Here is a 27,038-nt window from a genome sequence, read left to right as displayed (position 1 = left end):
GGGGCCTGATACTGTGAGGGAGGGGGGGTGTGGGGCCTGATACTGTGAGGGAGGGGGAGGGGGTGGGGGTGTGTGGGAATTGGGTCCAATTGGGTTCAGTTGGGGGGGGGGGCCAATGGCATAAAATGGCATAAAATGGCATAAAATGGAGACTTTTTCTATGGAGAAAATGGAAAAACCCATGAGTAATTCTCCATTTTCTCCATTTTATGCCATGAATTTTGTCTTCGAAATTTCATCTTTAACACCATTTAACACCTAAATTGGACATCCTAACATGTTTATTTACGCTTACTAGGGGCGTAACAAGCTTATGAAAGCTCATAGTAGGCTACTAAATGCTTATACTAGGTTAGTAGAGGCACACTTCAGGCAAACTCATAATTACTCAAGCCTAGTGTAAAGTTATTTCTACAGGCTACAGCAGGAGTGAGTAATAGGGGAGAGTAATAGGCACTGAGAAGTGAGACCTACATCCTCGACAGTCGAAACAAGCTCGCACTGCAAAGGGGAGGCCTGCCTTCCGAGATCACATTACCAGGGGGAAGCCTCGAGTCCAAATTTGTGTATCGAGGGGTAGGTGCAGACTTCGATAAACCGAAAAACCAAAAAAATATTTTCGGCTTATAATGAAGAGGGTAGCATGAAACGTGGATAAAAGTTGTTTTTAGAAAAACTTTGAAAAATTTTGACTTAGAAAATTTTCGGCCCGAGTCATTTTCGATACGTACCTCTCGTATCGAGAGCTCCCGATTCCGAGCTCGTGTTGCAAAGGGGAGGCCTGCCTTCCGAGATCGCATTACCAGGGGGAAGCCTCGAGTTCAAAATTGTGTACCGAGGGGTAATTTCTAAGTCAAAATTTTTCAAAGTTTTTCTGAAAAACACTTTTCTCTACGTTTCATGCTACTCTGTTTATTATTGGCCGAATATATTTTATCGGTTTTTCGAAGTCCACACCTTCCCCTCGATACACAATTTTGGACTCGAGGTAATGCGATCTCGGAAGGCAGGCCTCCCCTTTGCAACACGAGCTGGGAATCGGGAGCTCTCGATACGGGAGGTACGTATCGTAAATGACTCGGACCGAACATTTTCTAAGTCAACATTTTTCAAAGTTTTTCTGAAAACCACTTTTCTCCATGTTTCATGATACTCTGTTCATTATTGGCCGAAAATATCTTTTTTTTAAATAATTTTTCTCGAAATTCTAAATTTTTCAGGTTTTCAATGGCATAAAATGGCATAAAATGGCATAAAATGGAGACTATTTCTATGGAGAAAATGGAAAAACCTATGAGTAATTCTCCATTTTCTCCATTTATGCCATTGGCCCCCCCCCCCCCCCGTTCAGTTGTCGGTCACTGAACTCACCTTATGAGTGGGGCCAGGTCTTTCTGAATGAGGCTGGGTATAAAGCTTTCTGTTCTCGTTAGATCGATAGTCAACTGTTTATGAAAGAAATCTGGAGATATCTGGAAACCTGACGTTGAAGATAATCAGTATTATAATTTATATCGTTTGTGTAATGTTGACTGTTAGAATTTATTGAGAACATAAAAAGACACTGATAAGGTGTTATCTTCAGCTGTTAACGTTCTGACTTCTGTGAACTTTATTACCAGTATAATAATATAGGTCGGGGCTAAAAGTTTGCGGTCGAATTGTACGGATCTAACTTATGAATCATGACTACATTTTTACACAGCTGTGTCAAGTGATTTGTTCGATCACAACTGCCAATACCTTAGTAATAGTTGCAACTATATGTATAATAATGCTCATACATAATGACATTTGTTAGCTTACCCATCTTGTAGTTTCTGTGTTTTACAACCGGATACCGGGGTTGCTTATCTCCAGTTCCTATCTCATAAGTGTACGTGCCCACAAAACACTGACAATAATTCACAGTGAGTAATTTAGTTATAAATTAGTAATTTGTCTAATGTCTTACTCTATAATATCTAATCGAATATAATAGCCTAAATAATTGTTTGGTTATGTTAAAAATAATACTGACCTGATAATAACCAACAGTTTCCTGAAACCAGGTGTAACGCTTTACATCATCACCAGCCTCGTCGTCGTACAGGGGTCTTATTGCTAGGTCTTTTATTGCTTCTCTTTCAGCGTTTCCAGGTTGAACAACTTGAAGATCATCGGGTTGAACAATTTCACCTGTGACAAGGATATATTTAAGCACTTTGAATGTATTATTATTTTTGCTGATTAAAGATAATAACGTTTTTAATCTATGCAATATCCATGACCTGGATCCTTGAGAAAATGAGATAAATCTACGATTTTATAAAATTGGTTAGATGTTAAACTAACCGTTAAACCAGAGATAAGTATTTGAGTAGAGGTTTCCCTGAGTCTTGCAACAGAGATGCCGAGATTTCTGAGAAAGAATCGTGTTACAAACTTGCAAATGGGAAAAGTGAGAGCGTTTAAGGAATGTCCAAAATGATGAATTTGAACACAAAATGAGCACGCGCCCTACAAGGCAACCCAAAGTTGCTGATAACAATCAGAAATAAATTTCATCTCGACGATTCATTCGGAGTTTGGACATTCCTAAAACGTTGATAACGGAGCTTAAAATGGTAAGTAAAGAACCAGGCACAGTTGCATGAAAATGAAAAGATATTATCTAGTAAACACAACAGATCCACAAATAATATATACAATTTGGAACTATGGAACATGTTTTATTGAATCTTGTCTTTATATTTGTCATAATAAAGATGGGGTTGAATGCCTACTATTACTACTGTAGATTATCTCTCGCTTAAAATGAGGATCTGTTGTGTTTACGACATGCATAAGTTGCACGTGCAATTTCAAGCAATGTTATAGTCGATTAGTCTAGAATAATATTATGTATTAGTAAGTTATTAAAGCGATTAAAAACGTGCAGCAAAAAATAAGTTCATGAACAACATTCTGCATTCACAAAATCAGTGAGATTAAAACAACGATTAATTAAACTCAACAGAGTTAATATTAGCAACAAATTTATAATGGCAATGATGGTGGGCTAATAGCCCTATAATTGGCTGATAGCCATACTTTGAGAATCCAAGATGAGGTGGGAACTTCACATTCAGATCAGATACAACTGCAGTTTATTATAGGCATTCTTCGAATAGTATACGTGCTAGCAAAACCTTCTCCTAAATCTAGACTATGAAAGATAAGAAATAATTGAAAATTCGAAGTGTCAAAAACACTTGATTTTTATCTGTAACGTGTAATGGGTATGTTCTCCTGGAATCCACTGATTATATTGTAGAGTATTTCCAACGAAAATATGTCAACAGCTCACCAAAAAAAGAGCACTTAACAGTAATAAATCATCGGTTCTATGAACGCAGAAAAAATATAATGAGAGTTTGAGCTATCATGAACACAATTTAAACTCAGACTATTGTTTTGATTATACACTGCTACCCTAAAGTACCAAGTTCACCGAGATAAAAAGATATCAATAAAAGATGTATACAAAACTAACCGTGGCTGAAGATAAAAGAAGGGGGGCAATGTCCTGGCGACATTATCTACATTCTACATGATTTATTCGGCACAACATAGAAAAGAAGTGAGCTTTATTATATGAAGAATTTGCTTTACATGAAACAATTATTATTCATTATTCGTGCCTGCAGTGGGGTGTGAAGAGTTGCAAAGTACCAGATTGGCTATTGATCAATCAACGAAAAGTGCAGAATAGTGTGTGTTAAACATTGTATTATACATAATTATAGTAATTATGTGCAATATCTGAGTGGTGGTGAACAAATACTTTAAGTGTGTACATATTTACTCACATATACAGCACATTGCTCATTGCCGTTTCAAAATCTCATCCCTCGGAAAGGATAACTTTTTCTTAGAAAAAAAATAGAGCCATCAAATGTAAATTAAAATTTAGACTTCGATTGTAAAGTTTAATTGGTTGGCTCCAACACAATAATTTACTAATTTAGCTAAGGTTTAAACAGGATTACAAAGGATAAGGTAAGACTGTCCCGTTTGTTTCCCTTATCCCTGCCTTCTGTCACAATAACGGAGCATGAAGAATAATCCCGTACAACTATACTTTTGGGAACAAACTTCCTCAGACTTTAGAAATATGCAAGTTCGATTAAAAAAGTTGCAAACCACAGAGCACTCTAGCAAACAGTCATTCCTTTTTTTAGGTCGAAAAAATTCCGCAAAACTCCAAAACCTGAAACTTCCGAAAACAGCCTGGCGAGAGAAACGGCAAAAAGCAAGCCTACTTACGCGTCCCACCGTAAGAGGTCCGAAGTAAGACTCCGGGCTTGATTGGTCGAAGGAGAGACAGTTTAGCCGAAGGACAGTAATGTCGGAAGGAAACAGGGGCAGTCCTGCGGAGGGATAATGTTATTTATAACTGTACTATTTGTTAGAAGCAGTAGTGTAATCACTAATATCCCGATAGAAGCACTAGTCACTAGTCACCCACCTTTAACTTACACCCAGCTCCTGTGTATGGTATGATTTTATAATAATTTTAATTATTGTTGTTTGTAGATTTTCATTGAGCTTGTACTCAACCTAAAATCGCTGCTTTTGTCTTAAATCGTATTGTGCTCGGGATTTTTGGTTTAAATCAGTAAAAGAACTAATCTGATGGAGTAAATAATGAGAGATCATTCAGTTCCGAAATCAACCCCACATGATTTCATTACACATGGACAGAATTTAATGCATTTCTCATCAGTACTGAGATCAAACTAATTTAAAGATCACTACAGCCTACACCGTCACTAGCGAGTGACTTATGTAAGGTATTCATCTGAGGGTGGTGAGTCACAACTCATGTCAGCAACCTGACGATAAGGTCACATCTTCACAGACTTAAGACTAATTGCCGTTAGAAACATACCAATCATATTTTATACCGTTTTGATAATGAAACACCCCTCAGATAAGCACAAGTATACTCCCGCTCAGATATCGGGGCCAGGAAGATATTATTTACCCACCCTGAAATTAAATTCTCACGGACGGATACGTGATGCGCGCTTTTTTGATGACATTTTGCTCCGCGCCTTACAAACTCTCAATCCTTCAGTGTGACCGTCCGCCATAAGACCATTTTGAGTAGCAATTATTGGCGACCATGTTATCGTAATTTTAGAAGTTTGAAAATTACAGTAAAATGAATATGGCGCAACCAATTTATTTAAGAGGGGCAGTGACAACAGCCAAGAATGTACTTTAGTATACGGAATACACGGCCGATTTCCTTCTTAATTCCTTTTTCTGTTTTTATTTTTTAACACCTGCCGTCTGCCCCCGTTGACACATCATGTAGTCTTATAAAATCACATACCTAGGAAAAAGATGTTGTCGGGTCCAATCTCTTTATTGGCGTCACCCTCACAACCAACGTTTATATCCAAATCCGTGGCTGAAATAAAATAAAGAAGATAAGCTCATGACGTGACCAAGTTCTACTAATTTTTTCTAAAAAAGTCAACCTAAAAGTGTCATATTCTAAGTTTCAGATTTTTCAACACATTGAAACTTACTTCCAGTATAGCTGCTGTTGATGTGGTAGTATGATCTTGATAAGCTCAATTCTACAAATGCATTCTTCTCTCGTAGATCTCCTGGACAAAATGAATTAATTAGTTACTGCATTATTAGTTACTGATTCCGAAGTAAAATGTAAGCATAAATAAAATGTAATGTTAAGATCTAATCCAGTGAACACTTGGTCAGGTCTCAGTTCCTCGTTCTACAATCTCACTGTAATTCATTTGGTTTAATTATAATTAACAAAAAAAACCTAAAAATATTAAATTCACTTACCGGAGGAGTACTTGTTCATGAATCTGTACTTCAACGTATAACTTTGATACTCGATTTCTTTGTAAGTGTCGGAGAATTCCCCGTTGAAACTGAGAACTTGTTCCTCTCCGCCGTCAAAGTGAACTCTGTAGACGAAGCTCTCTGTAAAAGTGAACAAACATTAAATCATTGAATTGGTGGGTACAATTTCACGCCATATTAGTAAGAAACCGTGCAGGGGTTTCATCACTTATGCTGTGAAGGTTTATTAAAGTCATAATGCAAGGATATATTATCATGGTAATGAATTAGAGTACATTTTCTAAAACAGATGTATAATTAGACATAAGTTGAGAGATAAGAGTTGTAATAAATAACGGTAAAAGGTTTGCCATGCCAATAAACATGGTGCACGCTTTCGACCTTCAAATAAGTAAATAAACTTCAGCTATTCTGATATAAGCTATAAGCCATGACTAACTCAATGTAGAGTAAGAGGTTAAACATTCTTACCACAAGATCCAAGAACGAAGTAAGAGAAGGGCTTCTCAAATTCCTCCTTACTTTGGTCTAAATCCGGCCGGAATATTGTACTGACCAACTCCTTCACATAAGGTCCTGAGGAAACACAATTTAGAGGAAACACAATTTAGAGGCTATTTTAGAGAGGCAATTTAAAGTCTATACGGAGGGGGGGGGGGGGGGGGGCTGCAGTACTTTTTTGATGGAACATATGCTGACTTTTCGAAATTTCTGAAAATAACCACCCACCCACCTCCTTCACGAATGGAATAACAAAAAAGTACCACGGTACTTTTCGAAATTTTCCCGAATGACCCCCACCCCCTCCTTTTTTTCAAAAAAATTCCTGTTCATCAGTTTTCCTAAACTGAAGATGTTCTGACACCTCGATGTGACTTAACGTAAGGTCCTGAGGATACAAAATTTAGAGGCTTCTTTAGAGCAGGGTTGTGATTTAAGGTTCTCTCTTTTTTAAAGGTTTAAAGGTTTTATTTCGGTGTTTTTAAAGGTTTTTTCAGTGTTTCCTGCGGTTTTTAAGGTAATTTTTTCAAGTTTTCTTGAAAAAAGGTCACAGTTATTTTTTCCAATCCGAGGTAACCTTAACATAAGGACCTGAGGATACACAATTTAGAGGCTACTTTAGAGAGCCAATTTAGATTCTATACTCTATTATTTTTAAATCAAAGGTCAATGAAATATTCTGATAGGTTTGGATGTAAAGTCGTGAAATTTACACTGTTGAAATGAAATGAAATGACAGAAACCAACCTGAAACGGTCCAAGTTCTTTGTAATTTGTTATTTTCTTCTCCCTCATAGTAAACGGAGACGGTGAAATGTTTAGAAACCCCTTGTTCGTAGTCAGTATCGCCGAACAGAGAAATATACATCATTTGTTTCGCGCGAATGTCCAGGTACCTGGGTGTAATTTATTAAGTTAATTAAATGAAAAGTGTTTATCAAACGTTTATATGGAGATTAATCGATTATTTAATCAAATTGTATAATGTATATCTTTAAAGCTGGCTGAGAAGGTCTTATGATTTATCTAATCTATTTCGTTGCGATCTAACTTTCCGAATAACTCTTACTTCACTCACAGTTTACACTTAAAAAATAATGTATTTAAATGTTGAAAAATCCAAACACAATTAAATATTTTAGCTCATAACTCACTGCAAAATGGTATCATCAGTTTCCACAGTGACTATCAACTCCCTCTTAGGGTTGACTGACTTTACTTTATAGCTTATATCTACATAGTTCTTTGTAACGTAATCTTCTATCATTTTAGCCTTGTGTTTATCGTGGAAAGCATCATCATCTTCAAACTCTAGCTGTTCAGCTGAAATAGTGAAATAGTGAAATAGTGATGGTGGGGGGGGGGGGGGGGCATATGACCAAAACACGTCAGACACTGCAAAACGAAAGTCTTGATTGGCTTATCTTTCCGTAGACACAAGTAAATAGCATTTAAAGAGGCACCCATTAAAGTCATTAAGAATCAGACTCATTTTTTTAAATGTTTGCTAATGACTACGAAACGCTGCTCAATTCTTTGTGTCAAACATTTGTTCAGACCGAACAATTATTTTCATTGTAAATCGTATAGCTGAAAGGAACAATCAGCATTATGGGTATTTTACACAAAGGAGTGCGAGCAGCTAGCAAAACAGCTTTGTGACCAATGCAGGTGATACTTACCCTATCAGTTCACGTTAAAGTATAAGTAAAAAATACATTGCCAGGCGTAGAGGAAGTATTTTTATTTAAATATCCAGGAAAGTTCAAATAAAATAACAATAAAAGTTACATCTTAGATGTTACTTGGAGTAAAAACTGTAAAAAGTATTGTAAAGCAATATAAAATATAATGAAGAACTTACAGTAAACTTTGACAACAATCGGTTCTGATATCCTCCCGATAGAGAGAGCCTGAGCATTGTTTACACCAGCAGGTGCTAAAGTGTTAGCGGTTACGCGGCACGCGTACGCGCCTTCCCTCTTCGCTGTCCCATCCTTGATTTCAAGATGCCCAAAAACTCTATTCCTTGCTTCTCTGACTTCCTGCGTCACGTCGTAGTCTTCGTTGTTCTGTGAAATTAAGTAAGGTGAATGTTCCCGAAACTAAATTCTAGAAAAGATTAAAAATTCGAAAGTTTAACTGAATTTGATATCTCCCACACGTGTTTGACCCCTAAAATTGTTTTATCACCTAATAGAAATTTTGATTGAAAGCGTCACGTAGGGCTAACTAGCTGACCTAGAAATTTTAAAAGTTCCATACACTTAAAAGAAAGTTAGAGTATCTCAGCAATCTGACGGTGAAGACCCAGATTCAGATCCCGGTGTTTAACTGAGATTGTGCAGTCATTAGAATCTTAGCAGCTTCGTTGTTGATAGTCGAGGTGAGTATTAGACAGGAATCACATGTCACGTGTCATACGGTTACTAAAACTCTTTAACAGTCTACAGTAGTCTACTACTACTTTGTGATAAACATGTTATAAAGATGAATCAATTTTGACTTTTTATCAACATTTTCTCAAAGGAATAATAACGTCAATGTTGTCTGGTTTCTAAGCTATCCGGAAACAGGCCCATCATGGGTTCCCGTATTTAGGACTGTTATTATTAATAGGTTTATTTATTTTAGCTGAGTTACCATACTTAATAATGTCTTAATAACACTTAGTAACATCGTCAGAAAGAAGCACTGTGGCACACTGTTAGCAAGAATCAGTGTCACATAAGACATACAGTCCACGGTGTTCACATAGTGTGAACTTATTAACGAAAACTTTTTCTCGAGTACGACAAAGAGCACCGGCGAAAGTATGAACTATTAATACCCTCGGAAAAAAAGCAAGGTGAAAAACTAATACGGCATCCCTCCTACTTACTTGGAAGCCAATTTATAACATCTTTATGTCCCTCATGTGTAAAGCATATTAATATGTGATTATGTGAGTAGGATGTGTAAGCAAGTACAGGTTCCTTGACTAGACTAATGTGCTATAAGAACGGGTTCAGATTAGAGGGAACTGTAATTATACCCTGAGGGGGTGTTTTAGACTGATCTCTCTCAACTAACTGTGTCCAAATCTCTATCATCTGTTTCCTAATGTCAGTGGTAATTTAGTTGAGATGTTGTAGAAAATGGAAGTAGTTTGAAGGAAGCCGGAACAGGGGGAATTTCGCCTCTTGGGACTGGTTGAAGTATGCTGTAACACAGTAGTAGTAGCCATACAGTGCTCTAATAGAGTCGCTACTAAACGACACGAAGTAGTGATATGTCGGTGACATAGTAGCTCAAAGTGATACTGTAGTGAAGATATTGTAGCTGATCATATTGTGAACTTGTTGTGGTAAGACTAGAAACAGGTGCAGTATCAATGGAGGGAGAGTGTTTTGCCAACCTGCCTGTATACAAAAGGTTAAGTTATTTGGGGCTAAACATGTCACTTGGGGCTAAACATGCAGTAGTTGGGAGGGGGTGCAGTAGTTGGGGGGGGGGGGGGCAGTAGTTGGGGGTGCAGTAGTTGGGGGGTGCAGTAGTTGGGGGGGGGGGGCAGTAGTTGGGGGGGGGGGGGGGTGCAGTAGTTGGGGGGGTGCAGTAGTTGGGGGGTGCAGTAGTTGGGGGGGGGGGGGTGCAGTAGTTGGGTAATCTAATTAGTTATGTGAAGTATGTTAGACCTGATACTCTGTCTAAACCTCATTAAGGTTCAAGTAGGAAGTTATTACTTGGACACTAGTATTAGAAACTGGTGTGAAGATCGTGAAGATGTATCTTTACTGATACTAGAGATAAAATATCATTGTATACGCAGTAAGCGGCTAGTTTGTTGTATGCCAGTTGATTTTACTAGGTACTCAAGTACAATGTTATCAATTATCTCCTGATTATAAGGCCTGATTAAAGGTTAAGTGTTTCCAAATTGATAAGTTTTATCGCAAAATGTAACATTCACCTGCCAGGAATTCAGATCACATTGCATTACCAAAAATGATCTGTATAAAAATGTATTATCGTGTATTATTGCAAAATTAGTGTCATATTACTCAAAATACCTTTTTGACCGCCCCTTTTTTTCTTGTTACTGACAGCTGTACTAGGAGTAATTTTCTTCACCTACTTAACTTTCAACAATTGATGCATTGATGTACGAAAGATAAATTTAAACAATGAGTTTAGTAACTTAACCCTGTTTATTGGAACGTGTCTTCCTTTGACAAGAAAGTTAATGTTATTTGACGACGGATCCATGTTATTCCTAGCCTTACCTTGACAAACGTGCCGATACATCGGTTTATTTCTATACCACTTTTAAATTTGTCTATTGTATAATATTAGTTTTTGTATATCCAGTTACTTCAGAATTTATAATTATTATTATTAGTTGCTTATGAGAGACATGAAGTGAGCGATGAACATTGCTTAACATATTGTACTTAATACTTATCTCAGTTATACAGTCAGTACGTCTTGTCATGAAACAATTTGTATTACTTTCTCCTTTTGGAACTCGGATGAGTGTTGGTATTTGGAACATATTTGCAAAATGTTATCGTCATGTTGACTCAGTAACAGGTGCGGGATATTTTAAACTGTGCAAAATATTAGAAACAGCTTAGTAACAGCTTAGTAACGGATTAGTTAATAGTTATAGCTAAGTAACAACTCAGTAAGCTTAGCTTAGCAACGACTTAGTAGCATCAGTCCTGGTAACCTCAAAATACAACTAGGTCGGAACTAAATCCGATCTACAATAGATACCCCTTCACCAGGGTTCACAGTTCCTCTTTAGAATTTGTCCCAACTTTGCTCAGTAACATAGACACACATCTCTGTCTAAGCTATGTAATAGTAAAATCCACTCATAATATTCTCAAGCTGATAGACACGGAGCTGGGGTGAAATGTCAGAATCTCAGTTAACATGGTAAGCACTTGCATTAACCCCACCAGATGGTAGGGTCGCGACGGCACTAAAATCAGATATCCCATATCCTGAGTCTGCTAATTTTGATTGCAAGCCGAATATTTCGCATTCCAGTGCTCCAAAACACGCACAGTGGACAGTATTTAATGTACATTTAACATACTTGATAACACAGATTTAACACTTTTAATACATGTTGTAAAACAACATTTACCTGACCAAGGTGAAGGTAAGATATCTGACCACACCGACCCACATACTTCATGATATATTCAATATATTAATCCTACTAACCATATTCCACACCATGTAATAATGAATATAATATTGTAATTATAAATAATATTCAGTAGTTATAATATAATACATCAGCTATACGTTAGCTCGTTAAAATATAAAACTCACTTCACCCAGGACTAGATCCAGAAATAGCGTCAGACATGTGTAACGTGCACGAGTCTGCTATTTTGGTAGTAAAAAATGCTGGTATCCCGTCGGCATGGTAAAGTGACAAGTTGCATAATTGGACAGTGACAAGGCTTGAGATTAAAACGTTTTTATTGGCTGGAAAAATAGAAAATATCGTTAGTTTTAATTGGGAGTTGGGTTCACAGTTTTGAGTTTTCGAAGAAAGCCTATAATTAAACTTGAATTTTCACATATAAAGCCTGAAAGTGAAAATATTTGGGATCCCGCTAGAAATACCCCATAATTTCCTGAAGGAAACTTGACATTTCCCGCCTCTGGCCATATCCCAACTCATGTTTAACACCCCACCAAAACAGATAATAAACCCAGTTTCCGTGTTTCAGTAAACATTTGCGGAAAAAAGTAGCCGACAAGATTTTAGATTCGAAAGAAGGCCTATTATATCTAAGCTTGAGTTTTCACATTAAGCTTATAATATTAAGGCTTGATAAAGAAAATATTTGGAGATACAATTTCAACTCTCTATCTCTCTCTCTGACACTAGTTTAAAGGTTTAACAGTCTCCCACATCAGTTGGGAGGGGATAAGTTGTCCGGAGTGAGCCGACCAGTGTAATGCACGTGTAACCATGTGTGTGCGCGATAACAAGACCATATTCAATTTGCACTTCTGACTTGACCAGCCCTTTACCACTAATCACACCCCTAGGATATCCCTTTGACAAAACACGGCTGTGAATTTAGAAAGCTGTGAAACCAGCCAAAAAATATGTATTAATAGATAGGGGTCTAGATGGAGCTCTTCAAAAGAAAGCGCGGGAAAGTTTGGCTGCGCATCATGGGTTAACCAGGTGGTGTGCCAGCCCCACTTCATAGCTCACTACCACCACCGGAAACTACGTTGTCAAAACCTGTCATTTTCAGAGGGATAATTATCGGAATTCGCCCAGCACGAATAGGTTAGCTTCTGCAGATTTAAAGGATATTTTACTGGTATGGGTTTCTATTTTCTCTTTGTCCTGCGGAGATACTGCCGGGGAGCTACTGAGGAGTTATAGTTTCCTCCGGGATGCATGTGCCTGATAGCTTGCATATAATCATCTCCTGATAACACTGATAATATCACCTGATCTGGCTGGAATTTTAAATATTTAATATCTGGAGTTTTGCTAGGTTTATGTTCAGATGTTAATGTTTAGTAAGATAAAGTAGATCAGTTCATTACAAAGAAGTAATTGCTCAAGAGCTGTATAAAATTCAGAATGAGGATTGAGGATACTTGAACACCTAGATACATTGCCAATATACACTCTCAGGTAAACTTTGATGGCATTTTTTGTACATATTTGAACATGATAACAAGGACAACAGCTTTATCGCGATGACATATCTCATGAGATCAAAATGTGGCGGAGGTATATCTAATGGGCGTATTTTCTACAGGCAAGAAACAGGGGAGTGTTACTATGTAAGAATGAATACAACATAGTTGTAATCTTGATTAGGTCAAGCATCAACATTTTTATATGAACAGAAAATAAAAGAACGGAATGCGCGGATGAACCTGATTCCGATTTCCGGTCGGATCCCCAGCTTCTATATCCGGTTCCTGTTTCAAGGTCAATTAACCGGATATCAACCGGAAATGTCGAATTTGTATTATTCACACCTTTTGGCAACTTTTGGTACCAAATTTATAAAAATCAGAGAATTCTGCGCCTGTCACCCTGACTGATCAGTGTATTGAATTTCCAGAATGTTCTACATTTTGATTTTAGCGTAAAACATGATACTCATCATGGTATTTGGTCATTCGTAGCCATTGTAAGTGGCCATTGTGGTTCATCAGTGCAGCTACTTTAGTCTTTACCTATTATGCGAAACACATAAATTTGAGATTACTGCTCAACCAATAAAACACTTTACTCATACCCGTTGACGGTAGAGTATTATCAGGATTAGCTATCCTGTACTGACACTGTTAAAGTAGGTAGAGTATTATCAGGATTAGCTATCCTGTACTGACACTGTTAAAGTAGGTAGAGTATTATCAGGATTAGCTATCCTGTACTGACACTGTTAAAGTAGGTAGAGTATTATCAGGATTAGCTATCCTGTACTGACACTGTTAAAGTAGGTAGAGTATAATTATCAGGATTAGCTATCCTGTACTGACACTGGTAAAGTAGGTAGAGTATTATCAGGATTAGCTATCCTGTACTGACACTGTTAAAGTAGGTAGAGTATTATCAGGATTAGCTATCCTGTACTGACACTGTTAAAGTAGGTAGAGTATTATCAGGATTAGCTATCCTGTACTGACACTGTTAAAGTAGGTAGAGTATTATCAGGATTAGCTATCCTGTACTGACACCGTTAAAGTTGGTAGAGTATTATCAGGATTAGCTATCCTGTACTGACACTGTTAAAGTAGGTAGAGTATTATCAGGATTAGCTATCCTGTACTGACACTGTTAAAGTAGGTAGAGTATTATCAGGATTAACTATCCTGTACTGACACTGTTAAAGTAGGTAGAGTATTATCAGGATTAGCTATCCTGTACTGACACTGTTAAAGTAGGTAGAGTATAATTATCAGGATTAGCTATCCTGTACTGACACTGGTAAAGTAGGTAGAGTATTATCAGGATTAGCTATCCTGTACTGACACTGTTAAAGTAGGTAGAGTATTATCAGGATTAGCTATCCTGTACTGACACTGTTAAAGTAGGTAGAGTATTATCAGGATTAGCTATCCTGTACTGACACTGTTAAAGTAGGTAGAGTATTATCAGGATTAGCTATCCTGTACTGACACTGTTAAAGTTGGTAGAGTATTATCAGGATTAGCTATCCTGTACTGACACTGTTAAAGTAGGTAGAGTATTATCAGGATTAGCTATCCTGTACTGACACTGTTAAAGTAGGTAGAGTATTATCAGGATTAGCTATCCTGTACTGACACTGTTAAAGTAGTTAGAGTATTATCAGGATTAGCTATCCTGTACTGACACTGTTAAAGTAGGTAGAGTATTATCAGGATTAGCTATCCTGTACTGACACTGTTAAAGTAGGTAGAGTATTATCAGGATTAGCTATCCTGTACTGACACTGGTAAAGTAGGTAGAGTATTATCAGGATTAGCTATCCTGTACTGACACTGTTAAAGTAGGTAGAGTATTATCAGGATTAGCTATCCTGTACTGACACTGTTAAAGTTGGTAGAGTATTATCAGGATTAGCTATCCTGTACTGACACTGGTAAAGTAGGTCTAGCTTACAAATGGTAGAAATATCGTACATTAAAGATATGTTCCAGCTGGTGCAGTGGCCCGAAAGCCCGATGTACATTATGACTTGGTAGAAGTATCTTGTACATTGTATAATAGTGTATACAGTGGGATACGCTGGCTTGTTAACCATGCAACTTGTTTTAAGTAACCAGTACAGTGCACAGAAGAATCATGCAATCTGGCCTAGACTCAAGGATAAAAATCCCGGTTTACCGCACTCCCCTATCGATTAATAAAAATCTATTTTCCTTCCCCAAAACTGTACGGTAAATGGTTGTTATACAGTACCATGTACACTCATGTACAGTACCATGTACAGTACCATGTAAATTACTAAGAATCAGCTCATTTTCGGTTTGAATTACAGGGAACCACCTCTATTAGATACTACTGTATAAACCCATGTAGTAATGAGTCACAGCACGTCCTGCGTCCACTTATCACCTTGACAGAAAGTAATATCATTGTTATGTTCTAATCATGGTGTTCATAGAAACTTTCATAGTTTAGATACCAGGATGTTTGTTAGGATTAACATGGTGCTGTCTTGACCGCTTGTTCGTACAAAACAATTGTGACTTAAAGACAATAGCGTCCTATTATTATCACTTTTACTTACTCTCTGGGCTTATGAGACCTCACGTATCAGTATAAACACTGCGAAGGTAAAATAAAGGTGTAAATCCAATGAAGCATCCTATCAACAACTGGGTAGTGGGTGGTGCGTGGGTATGTGGGAAATACAGACGGGTTATATACAATTACCAGTGTTACGATAGTAATTAGTAATTATAATAAGTACGGTCTAAATAATTAGTAATGTCTAAATATAGTATGTGTAATTGTAATAAGTAGTATTATGAGAGTTATTGCATTTATAGCTAGATAGATTAGAGATACGATTGTGTTCGTTAAATAATAAATTATTCAGTTTTAAGACAAGTAAAGTGTCAAGTGTGTATTTTATGACTTATTTATGACTTGTTTATTAGTTACGATGGTATGTTATACCTACGATATTTACAACATTTATCTGTTTAATATCATATTAAAGAAAAGAGAAGAACATGATTTTAGGCCTGACCGGGACCGGGACCGGGACCGGGATACAAAATGTGACTTGACCGGGACCGGGACCGGGACCGGGACTGAGATTATCAATTTACCGTGACCGGGACCGGGACCGGGACCAATAATTTCTGGGATTTCTATCTTACCGGGACCGGGACCGGGACCAACAATCCAATTTTACCGGGATGACCGGGATTTGACCGGGATGACCGGGACCAAAACTGGTATTCTCATATTGAAAGCTGCAACTTTCATTTACATTATAATTGAACAATTTGAATAAGTAATAACTAGAATATTAAATTAGAAAAAACTAGAAAAAACCCGTCAATATGGGGCATGGGCCTAATGTACTACACCAATAATGTTCATGTACTGATTACTCAAGTTCACCCTCATTCCTCATTCCTCAGTCAATGATCCCTCAAATTATTGGGAATTATTCAACAGTTTCATTCTCCAATTCCAATTGACAATTGGGCGTAGCTCGAGTTGAAAACTTATTGTTAGTTTGCACTTATGAGTTATGTAACGATATTAGTTACCTAAACTTGTTTAGCAATTTTAAACATTGTTTTATTTGGCTCAGAGGTTGTTTAAAGATGAAATTCACGATGAATGAAAGTAAAAACTTAAAAGCACAGTGAATGAAATTATGTAAAAGATCCCGGTCAAAGTCCCGGCAAATTTGAGTGATTGACCGGGACCGGGACCGGGACCGGGACCAAGAATCCTGAATTAACCGGGACCGGGACCAGGACCGGGATCATAAATCAGCATTTGACCGGGACCGGGACCGCGACCGGGATGAAAAATGTGACTTGACCCGGTTGACCGGGACCGGGACCGGGACCGGGATAGCTGAAAACTGCCAATCCCGGTACCGGGATTCCCGGTACCGGGAATCCCGGTCACCTCCTGATATTTTGGTCGACACCTATGTCATTATGGTTTACCGTCGTGTTTTGGTTCAGCCGAAATAGATTTGAATAGTGTTTTACACACATTTTCTCACTCTTGCTGCAGTCTCGTAGTGTTGAGTTTCATTAACATTTCCCTAATCTTCTTTAATCATGTTGTTGCCTCATTGTAGATATTTTAGTCTTGAGTAAATGTTATTGTAATACACTGATGTAAAATTTATTTGAATTCTGAAATGAAAAATGTCCTTATTATAGTCAATAATATGATGTTTCCAGAATTTTTCTTGCGATTGCCACTCAAGCGTAATAAAACTTGATAATAAAGTTAAAACTCTGCCGAATATTACTGTGGGGGGGTGTCATGTCCGTCTATGTCCGCCTATGTCCTGTCCTTTTTGGATTCTATGAGACAACGGACGTGTTTTTTGGGACATTGGCGGACACGGACGGACATAGGCGGACTCGGACGGACATTGGCGGACTCGGACGACTCGGACGGACATTGGCGGACTCGGACGGACATTGGCGGACCCGGACGGACATTGGCGGACTTGGATGGACATTGGTGGACATTAGCGGACATTGGTGGACATTAGCGGACAAACATTTTGAGGACTGAAGAGTACTGAAGAGTACTGAGGAGGATGGCAGAGAAGGATGGCAGAGAAGGATGGCTGAGGAGGATGGCTGAGGTGGATGACTGAGGAGGATGACTGAGAGGGAGGAGAAGGATCAGGAAGACCCAGGAGGAGGAGGAGGAGGAGGGCCCAGAAGGAGGACCTAGGAGGAGGAGGAGGAGAACTGAGGAGGATGACTGAGGAGGAGGAGGACTCAGGAGGAGGACTGAGGAGGACTGAGAAGGAGGAGGACTGAGGAGGATGGCTGAGGAGGATGGCTGAGGAGGATGACTGAGAGGGAGGAGGAGGAGGAAGAGGAGGAAGAGGACTGAGGAGGAGGAGGAGAAGGACTGAGGAGGAGAGGAGACCCAGGAGGAGGACCCAGGAGGAGGAGGACCCAGGAGGAGGAGGACCCAGGAGGAGGACCCAGGAAAAGGCCCCAGGAAGAGGAGGAAGACTGGGGAGGAGGAGAACTGTTGAGGACTGATGAGGAGGACTGAGGACGAGGAGGAAGAGTAGGAGGAGGACTGAGGAGGGGAGGAGAAAGAGGACTGGGGAGGATCAGGAAGACCCAGGAGGACCCAGGAGGAGGAGGAGGAGGAGGACCCAGGAGGAGGAGGAGGACTGAGGAGGACTGAGGAGGACTGAGGAGGAGGACTGACAATGGCTGAGAAGGAGGAGGACTGAGCAGTACTGAGGAGGATGGCTGAGGAGGATGGCTGGGGAGGATGGCTGAGGAGGATGACTGAGGAGGATGACTGAGAGGGAGGAGGAGGAGGACTCAGGAGGAGGACTCAGAAGGAAGAGGAAGAGGACTCAGGAGGAGGACTCAGGAGGAGGACTTAGGAGAAATGAGAAGGAGGACTGAGGAGAACTGAGGAGGAGGAGGAGGAGGAGGACTGGGGAGGAGGAGAACTGTTGAGGACTGATGAGGAGGACTGAGGACGAGGCGGAAGAGTAGGAGGAGGACTGAGGAGGGGAGGAGGAAGAGGACTGGGGAGGATCAGGAAGACCCAGGAGGACCCAGGAGGAGGAGGAGGAGGAGGACCCAGGAGGAGGAGGAGGACTGAGGAGGACTAAGGAGGAGGACTGACGATGACTGAGAAGGAGGAGGACTGAGGAGTACTGAGGAGGATGGCTGGGGAGGATGGCTGAGGAGGATGACTGAGGAGGATGACTGAGAGGGAGGAGGAGGAGGACTCAGGAGGAGGACTCAGAAGGAAGAGGAGGAGGACTCAGGAGGAGGACTCAGGAGGAGGACTTAGGAGAAATGAGAAGGAGGACTGAGGAGAACTGGGGAGGAGGAGGAGGAGGAGGACTGAATAGGAGGAGGAGAAGGAGGGGGACTGGGAGAGGACTGGGGAGGAGGAGGACTGATCATGAGAAAGATGAGGAGGAGGACCCAGGAGGAGGAGGACTGAGGACCGAGGAGGAAGAGGATGAGGATGAAGAGGAGGAGGAGGACCCAGGAGGAGGAGGACTGAGGAGGAGGACTGAGGAGGACTGAGGAGGACTGAGGAGGACTGAGGAGGATGGCTGAGGAGGATGACTGAGAGGGAAGAGGAGGAGGAGGAGGACTGAGGAGGACTGAGAAGGAGGAGGAGTAGGAGGAGGACTGAATAGGAGGACGAGGAGGGGGACTGGGGGAGGACTGAGGAGGAGGATGGAGGACTGAGGAGAAGGATGAGGAGGAGGACTGAGGAGGACTGAGGACTGAGGAGGAAGAGGAGGAGGAGGACCCAGGAGGAGGAGGACCCAGGAGGAGGACCCAGGAGGAGGACTCAGGAGGAGGAAGAGGACTGGGGAGGAGGAGGACTGTTGAGGACTGATGAGGAGGACTGAGGACGAGGAGGAGGAGTAGGAGGAGGACTGAGGAGGGGAGGAGGAAGAGGACTGAGGAAGATCAGGAAGACCCAGGGGGAGGAGGAGGAAGAGTAGGAGGAGGAAGCATCTAAATGTTATTTCCATTTTTGTCCGTTTTTGTCCGTTTTTGTCCGCTCTATTTTTTGTCCGTTTTGAAAATATAGGGTACCGAACGGACAAAAAACATGATCCCCCTATAACAGCAAAAATTGAACATTTTATTTAGCAATTTAGGTGTCCATTAATGTCCGCCTATGTCCGCCTATGTCCGCCTATGTCCGTCTATGTCCGCCTATGTCCGTCTATGTCCGCCTATGTCCGCCTATGTCCGCCTATGTCCTGTCCTTTTTGGATTCTATGAGACAAGCGGACATAGACGGACGTGACACCCCCCCCCCCCCCCCCCTACTGTACATGATGTAAGATACACAACCAGATCAGACCATACTCCGCCCATATAATACCACAATATACAGTACACTTGGATAATCAACACATGTAGCTTCAAGAAGTTCAAATTAGTGATAATTAGAATCACTTTCATCATTTCACTGATAATTTCTCTATTTCAACTTTTAATTACCCTGGCACACACTAAGTACACACACATTCACAAGCTTTGTCCGTAACAGAAAGCAGCTTATTAAAAATGTAATTATACACTCCGGCTATAACCAAGCACTGTACCGGAACTGTACCGAAACACTGGTATAGTAGGGATTTATATACATTATCGGTGGAGAGCGTGTATTTCACAGGAAAAAATAAATGTAGAACATTGCAACTGGGTGGCGCGGCGCACTGGCGGAGACTTATGCACTTTATAACAATGTTATTCTGTCAAATCATGTATATTATGTATAATATCATGTGCGGACAATCACCCGCCTATAATAATGTGTATACCAAGACTAAGATAGAGTACGTAACTTGTACACTTAGATCTTGTCGTGATAATAATTCAGAGAATAAATACAGTAAAATATTACTGGTTCTGTTAAACATCTGCAGGACAGTTATCATCTCCTGGACTCTCCGCACATCTCTCGTGTCACGTGACAGATGTGAGGAGCGAGGTGGTCCGGGGCTATGACGCAGGGTTATAGTGTCACGTGATCAGGGTTATAGTGTCACGTGATCAGGGTTATAGTGTCACGTGATCAGGGTTATATTGTCACGTGATCAGGGTTATAGTGTCACGTGATCAGGGTTATACTATCACGTGATCAGGGTTATAGTACAGTGTCACGTGATCAGGGTTATAGTGTCACGTGATCAGGGTTATAGTGTCACGTGATCAGGGTTATAGTGTCACGTGATCAGGGTTATAGTGTCACGTGATCAGGGTTATAGTATCACGTGATCAGGGTTATAGTGTCACGTGATCAGGGTTATAGTGTCACGTGATCAGGGTTATAGTGTCACGTGATCAGGGTTAGCTCTACTCTAGAACATGTTTACTGGATCCCATCCTATCACAGATCTCAGGGTTCACCCCGTCAAAACTCACACATGAGCTGGAATGTTGTGGAGAGGGTTTTAAACACAGAATTACAAAACGGCACGTTCTTTTCTGTCACAGTCCCGTACGCTTTGAAGCCTTGTTGTAGAGAGAGAGAGAGAGAGAGAGAGAGAGAGGCGAGACAGCTGATAAATTTCCCCCTTTTCACGACAGTCACGGATGTAGACCAGAGTAAGGATACGTACCAGGACACCACGCCTTTATTATGTTTCCTGGATCCGGTCATATCGTTAGAAGCAGAACTAGTACTTACTAGTACTTACTCGCACTTACTCCTCGCGCTAGTAGTGGAATATTAACGTGTTCTTTGGAAACAGTGATGGCTAATCGCTTCGACGACAGCTCATATATGAACTGTAATTATAGCTACTCAGCGAAATATGACCAACGTTTGATGTCCAAACTTTGCACATAATCTACGGCATGAAATCTTGCAGTAATGATCGGATAATTAATGAGTTAATGATAATTGGTTTATTCCTTGAATACTTAACAATGTCACTGCTGTTGTTGAGTTAAAAATACACTGCGGTTTATTGTGGTGTGTACATTGTGCATTAAATATCACACGTTAGGAATATGTAGTCAAGCTGTAAATTAGCCGAACATTTCTTCTGCATGGCGGCAACAACTCAGGAAAGAAAAAAATTTCTCCTGCCAACGGTCGAGGAATTTCAATTCAGTGATTGGCCCGGAGGCCGATTAAGTGTTAAGAAAGAGGCTAATTGAGAAGAGTTCTCTGATTACCAGGCTAATCAAAGCTGTCAGTAGGAGGTATCGGTTGTAAGCTTTTTACCCATCAGTTAAGGTTAACAAGGTAACCCTTGCTGACACGCGGCGCGGCTTCCCGGTCGTTAGCGGGGCTGTTCCGGCAGGTTGGGTTGCGGCACTGTGGCAGTAAGGTAGGTATTGTGGCTTTTAGACATTTGGAAATATTAATGTGCGGGTACTACTTCTCAACACTAGGTTCACAGGGCTTCTTGTTAACTATATCTTTGTAACGGGATATATAACTAGCGGGCTATAACACATTCTGCAGACGCATGTAAAGAGGGGGTATTAACTTGGAGAGTTATTATAGTTAGAAAAGTTTATACCTTGACAGGATATAATATTTTAATATATCCTATTATGTTTCCTTACTCAGGGCCAGGGGCATATCCTTATCATATATATTATTTATAATGAGTCATGTAAAACATTTCTCGTGGGGTATACTACGGGTTTACGGAGTGCGGTAAAGCGTGCGGTATAGAGTGCGGTATAGAGTCATGGAAATAAACGTGATGCATAATCCTGAGGGTGTATTAAATTGCTGTAAATTGTTGGGGAAATAAACTTACTGTGTTGTTGTAAGAACGGTTTGAGATGTCTTTCAAAGAAAATTGACGGGTAGAAATAATAACTTTAATACTTCCCATGTAAATCATCACGATGTGATCTGTTCTAATTACTAGAAATCTTACAACACTGAGAAGTATTATTATATCGTCCAGAAAGTTCCATCAACTTTATTTTCAACACTACGGGTATATGGCCCCCAGAATATAGGTCGTTTTTTGAGCACTTAGAAACAGGTGTTAAAACTACTTCTAAGCATGTTTAGGGCTGTAAATATGTACATAATAACCCTTTAAATGTTTCTTGGGTAGTTGAAAATAATTATTAGGTTTTTAAGTGTACTTTTTTTTCACCTGTAAAAATACCATTTTTTAACAGGGCCCCCAGAATATAGGTCCAAACATCTGTTCCTAAGTTGTTCTAAAATTGTCACAGACAGTTATATGCAGTCAGAATATGTTGCTGAGACTGTATTGATGATGCCAATGGCTCCAGATACTAAATTGAAATGGTTTAGAGTATACTTAATAGCAAAAAATCAAAAACTACGGCCCCCAGAATATAGGTATGCAAAAATCGTCCTCAAATACTCCACCTTCATACATTTTGATGATGCCATCTCTTCAGCATATGTTCCTTAACTGTTTCTCATCACTACCCCACATTCCTTAATGCTCAGGGTGACAGAGAAAATGCAGAATCTTGGTCGCTATTTTTTTTTAAAACCTATATTCTGGGGGCCATATACCCGTAATGAGTAAAATCTTTAATTTTACTAGTTAAAAAGCTTTCATGCACTCATTTAGTAGGGATCTTAACTAAATACTTAAATAAGATTGAAGGAGTGTCCCTAGATATGATTGAGGGGGGCTGTTTTTATCTGTATCAATACAATGTGCACCTCAATGACTGTAAATCAGACATTTTTGGCCGCCAAATTTTTTTAAAGGCCTAACTCAAAATTCTGTCCCAAAACTTAAGGTCATGAGACAATTCTACGTTGATTCTGAAAATTTCATGTGAAAATATTGAAACCCTATTGAGTTCTATTGTTTTGAGCGAAGTCAGTTTGAGATATGGGCGATTTTGTTCATTTTTTGCGATTATTTGAACACAGAATCCACAGTTAGGTAGATATTGAGCTGATAATCATAGAGAATGTGTAATATATGCTTACCTTCCATATAAAGTTGGTTTCATTCAAAAATATTGATATTTGACCAATTTATGGACCAAAATCGATCAAATTTGGTGCGTATGCCCAAATATGGGCATATGGTTTTTGTTTTTATCCCATAACTCGGCCAATTTTTATCCAATTTTGATAAAACTTGATATGTGGGTTCAGGAGACTAGTAGCTACAAGTAGAGCATCCCAAAGCATGGTTTTGGGCATGTTCAGGGTTTTTGACCAACCTATATTCTGGGGGTCGTATAGACCTATATTCTGGGGGCCCGTAAAATTGTGGTGGCCATAACTTTTTTCCAAATTGTCAGTTTGCAGATGTCTCGATGAAAAGATAGCTTAAAATAATACTTATACTCATACCAGTAGTCTTAATGGCATGTGTTGGACAGATTTTTGTCATGACAATTTTTCGCCATATTTACCCCTCTAGAAAATGACAACATCGTTTAAATCTTTCGCTGTCATGACCAAATATACCAAAATACCTCATGTAGGTCCAAAATTTTTATCCAGAAACATTAGTTACATGTTTTACTCCAACATAGCAGTAACAGATCCCATTAGTATCGCTTATCTTGGTTAGAACTGTATCCACTAACATGACCTATATTTTGGGGGCCACCTATATTCTGGGGGCCATATACCCGTAACTACTAAGGTGAAACTCCCCGTGAAAGCCGTCAAAAGCTGACACTAGCCGCCTTTCACAGCGGATAACTTTGAGATACGTTACTTCACATTTACATAGTCATATCCGACCAACATTGACTTTGTCAATATCACGTTTTCATCCAGAAAGTCCATTTAACTTACTTTCCGACAATTTAGCCGCTGGTATTAGTCGAGTGACTCTACAACTGTAAGTAGGTAGGGGTGACCTTTGCAATTACGCGGCAAATTGATAAACCAACATTTAGACACGGTAACTGAGAGTTTGACAGACCAAAAACGGTGACGTATACCAAAACCGGATACACTGGTTCTACTTCTAGAATATATAATATTATATCACATGATTCTAGAATATGTGTAGTTTGAGGCGACATAACACTCCAGATGATGGGTGACAAACTCTAAAACTAGTCTAGTTTTGCTGTGAAACTAGTCTAGTTTCACAGCAGATCACCCAGAAATACCTCACTTCATACTGTATACACACAATGTAACCACCAACAAATCAGTATTACAGCAGAAGATGTAATAGTACAAGATGATAGCACATGTTTTAAGTGCAGTACAGGGAGTGTGTACTCAGCATTACAGCAGAAGATGTAATAGTAAAAGATGATAACACATGTTTTAAGTGCAGTACAGGGAGTGTGTACTGAGTATTACAGCAGAAGATGTAATAGTACAAGATGATAACACATGTTTTAAGTGCAGTACAGGGAGTGTGTACTCAGCATTACAGCAGAAGATGTAATAGTACAAGATGATAACACATGTTTTAAGTGCAGTACAGGGAGTGTGTACTGAGTATTACAGCAGAAGATGTAATAGTACAAGATGATAACACATGTTTTAAGTGCAGTACAGGGAGTGTGTACCGAGTGTGTACTCAGCATTACCTTCTACTGTACAGGGAGTGTGTACTGAGTATTACAGTAATAGTACAAGATGATAACACATGTTTTAAGTGCAGTACAGGGAGTGTGTACTCAGTATTACAGCAGAAGATGTAATAGTACGAGATGATAACACATGTTTTAAGTGCAGTACAGGGAGTGTGTACTGAGCATTACAGCAGAAGATGTAATAGTACGAGATGATAACACATGTTTTAAGTGCAGTACAGGGAGTGTGTACTCAGTATTACAGCAGAAGATGTAATAGTACAAGATGATAACACATGTTTTAAGTGCAGTACAGGGAGTGTGTACTCAGTATTACAGCAGAAGATGTAATAGTACAAGATGATAACACATGTTTTAAGTGCAGTACAGGGAGTGTGTACTGAGCATTACAGCAGAAGATGTAATAGTACAAGATGATAACACATGTTTTAAGTGCAGTACAGGGAGTGTGTACTGAGCATTACAGCAGAAGATGTAATAGTACAAGATGATAACACATGTTTTAAGTGCAGTACAGGGAGTGTGTACTCAGTATTACAGCAGAAGATGTAATAGTACGAGATGATAACACATGTTTTAAGTGCAGTACAGGGAGTGTGTACTCAGTATTACAGCAGAAGATGTAATAGTACGAGATGATAACACATGTTTTAAGTGCAGTACAGGGAGTGTGTACTCAGTATTACAGCAGAAGATGTAATAGTACGAGATGATAACACATGTTTTAAGTGCAGTACAGGGAGTGTGTACTCAGTATTACAGCAGAAGATGTAATAGTACGAGATGATAACACATGTTTTAAGTGCAGTACAGGGAGTGTGTACTCAGCATTACAGCAGAAGATGTAATAGTACAAGATGATAACACATGTTTTAAGTGCAGTACAGGGAGTGTGTACTGAGCATTACAGCAGAAGATGTAATAGTACGAGATGATAACACATGTTTTAAGTGCAGTACAGGGAGTGTGTACTCAGTATTACAGCAGAAGATGTAATAGTACGAGATGATAACACATGTTTTAAGTGCAGTACAGGGAGTGTGTACTCAGTATTACAGCAGAAGATGTAATAGTACGAGATGATAACACATGTTTTAAGTGCAGTACAGGGAGTGTGTACTCAGTATTACAGCAGAAGATGTAATAGTACAAAATGATAACACATGTTTTAAGTGCAGTACAGGGAGTGTGTACTCAGTATTACAGCAGAAGATGTAATAGTACAAGATGATAACACATGTTTTAAGTGCAGTACAGGGAGTGTGTACTGAGCATTACAGCAGAAGATGTAATAGTACAAGATGATAACACATGTTTTAAGTGCAGTACAGGGAGTGTGTACTCAGTATTAAAGCAGAAGATGTAATAGTACGAGATGATAACACATGTTTTAAGTGCAGTACAGGGAGTGTGTACTCAGTATTACAGCAGAAGATGTAATAGTACGAGATGATAACACATGTTTTAAGTGCAGTACAGGGAGTGTATACTGAGCATTACAGCAGAAGATGTAATAGTACAAGATGATAACACATGTTTTAAGTGCAGTACAGGGAGTGTGTACCCAGTATTACAGCAGAAGATGTAATAGTACGAGATGATAACACATGTTTTAAGTGCAGTACAGGGAGTGTGTACTCAGTATTACAGCAGAAGATGTAATAGTACGATATGATAACACATGTTTTAAGTGCAGTACAGGGAGTGTGTACTCAGTATTACAGCAGAAGATGTAATAGTACAAGATGATAACACATGTTTTAAGTGCAGTACAGGGAGTGTGTACTGAGCATTACAGCAGAAGATGTAATAGTACAAGATGATAACACATGTTTTAAGTGCAGTACAGGGAGTGTGTACTCAGTATTACAGCAGAAGATGTAATAGTACAAGATGATAACACATGTTTTAAGTGCAGTACAGGGAGTGTG

At 39.5% G+C, this 27,038-nt stretch overlaps 1 protein-coding gene across 5 annotated transcripts in view; it reads right to left on the bottom strand.

The window, feature by feature from the left end:
* Positions 1-27,038, bottom strand: part of LOC134822467 (mast/stem cell growth factor receptor Kit-like) — a 63,884-nt gene that overhangs the window by 21,333 nt on the left and 15,513 nt on the right. For 3 of the 5 annotated variants that reach the window (XM_063833565.1, XM_063833566.1, XM_063833569.1), the window contains 12 exons: positions 8,231-8,438; positions 7,521-7,689; positions 7,114-7,262; positions 6,337-6,441; positions 5,845-5,985; positions 5,562-5,642; positions 5,363-5,440; positions 4,288-4,391; positions 2,335-2,401; positions 2,021-2,178; positions 1,807-1,894; positions 1,372-1,480 (listed from right to left, as the gene is read on the bottom strand). In XM_063833565.1, coding sequence (XP_063689635.1) covers positions 1,372-1,480; positions 1,807-1,894; positions 2,021-2,178; positions 2,335-2,401; positions 4,288-4,391; positions 5,363-5,440; positions 5,562-5,642; positions 5,845-5,985; positions 6,337-6,441; positions 7,114-7,262; positions 7,521-7,689; positions 8,231-8,438 — 1,457 coding nt within the window. The remainder of the gene's footprint in view (positions 1-1,371; positions 1,481-1,806; positions 1,895-2,020; positions 2,179-2,334; positions 2,402-4,287; positions 4,392-5,362; positions 5,441-5,561; positions 5,643-5,844; positions 5,986-6,336; positions 6,442-7,113; positions 7,263-7,520; positions 7,690-8,230; positions 8,439-27,038) is intronic. The other 2 variants (XM_063833567.1, XM_063833568.1) reach the window with 1 other exon arrangement.

The sequence above is a fragment of the Bolinopsis microptera genome, chromosome 10 (genome assembly GCF_026151205.1).
Source record: "Bolinopsis microptera isolate Bmic1 chromosome 10, MBARI_Bmic_1.0, whole genome shotgun sequence".
Classification (NCBI taxonomy): Eukaryota; Metazoa; Ctenophora; class Tentaculata; order Lobata; family Bolinopsidae; genus Bolinopsis; species Bolinopsis microptera.
Note: the sequence above shows the minus strand (reverse complement) of the source record. Positions and strands in the feature narration are given on the sequence as shown.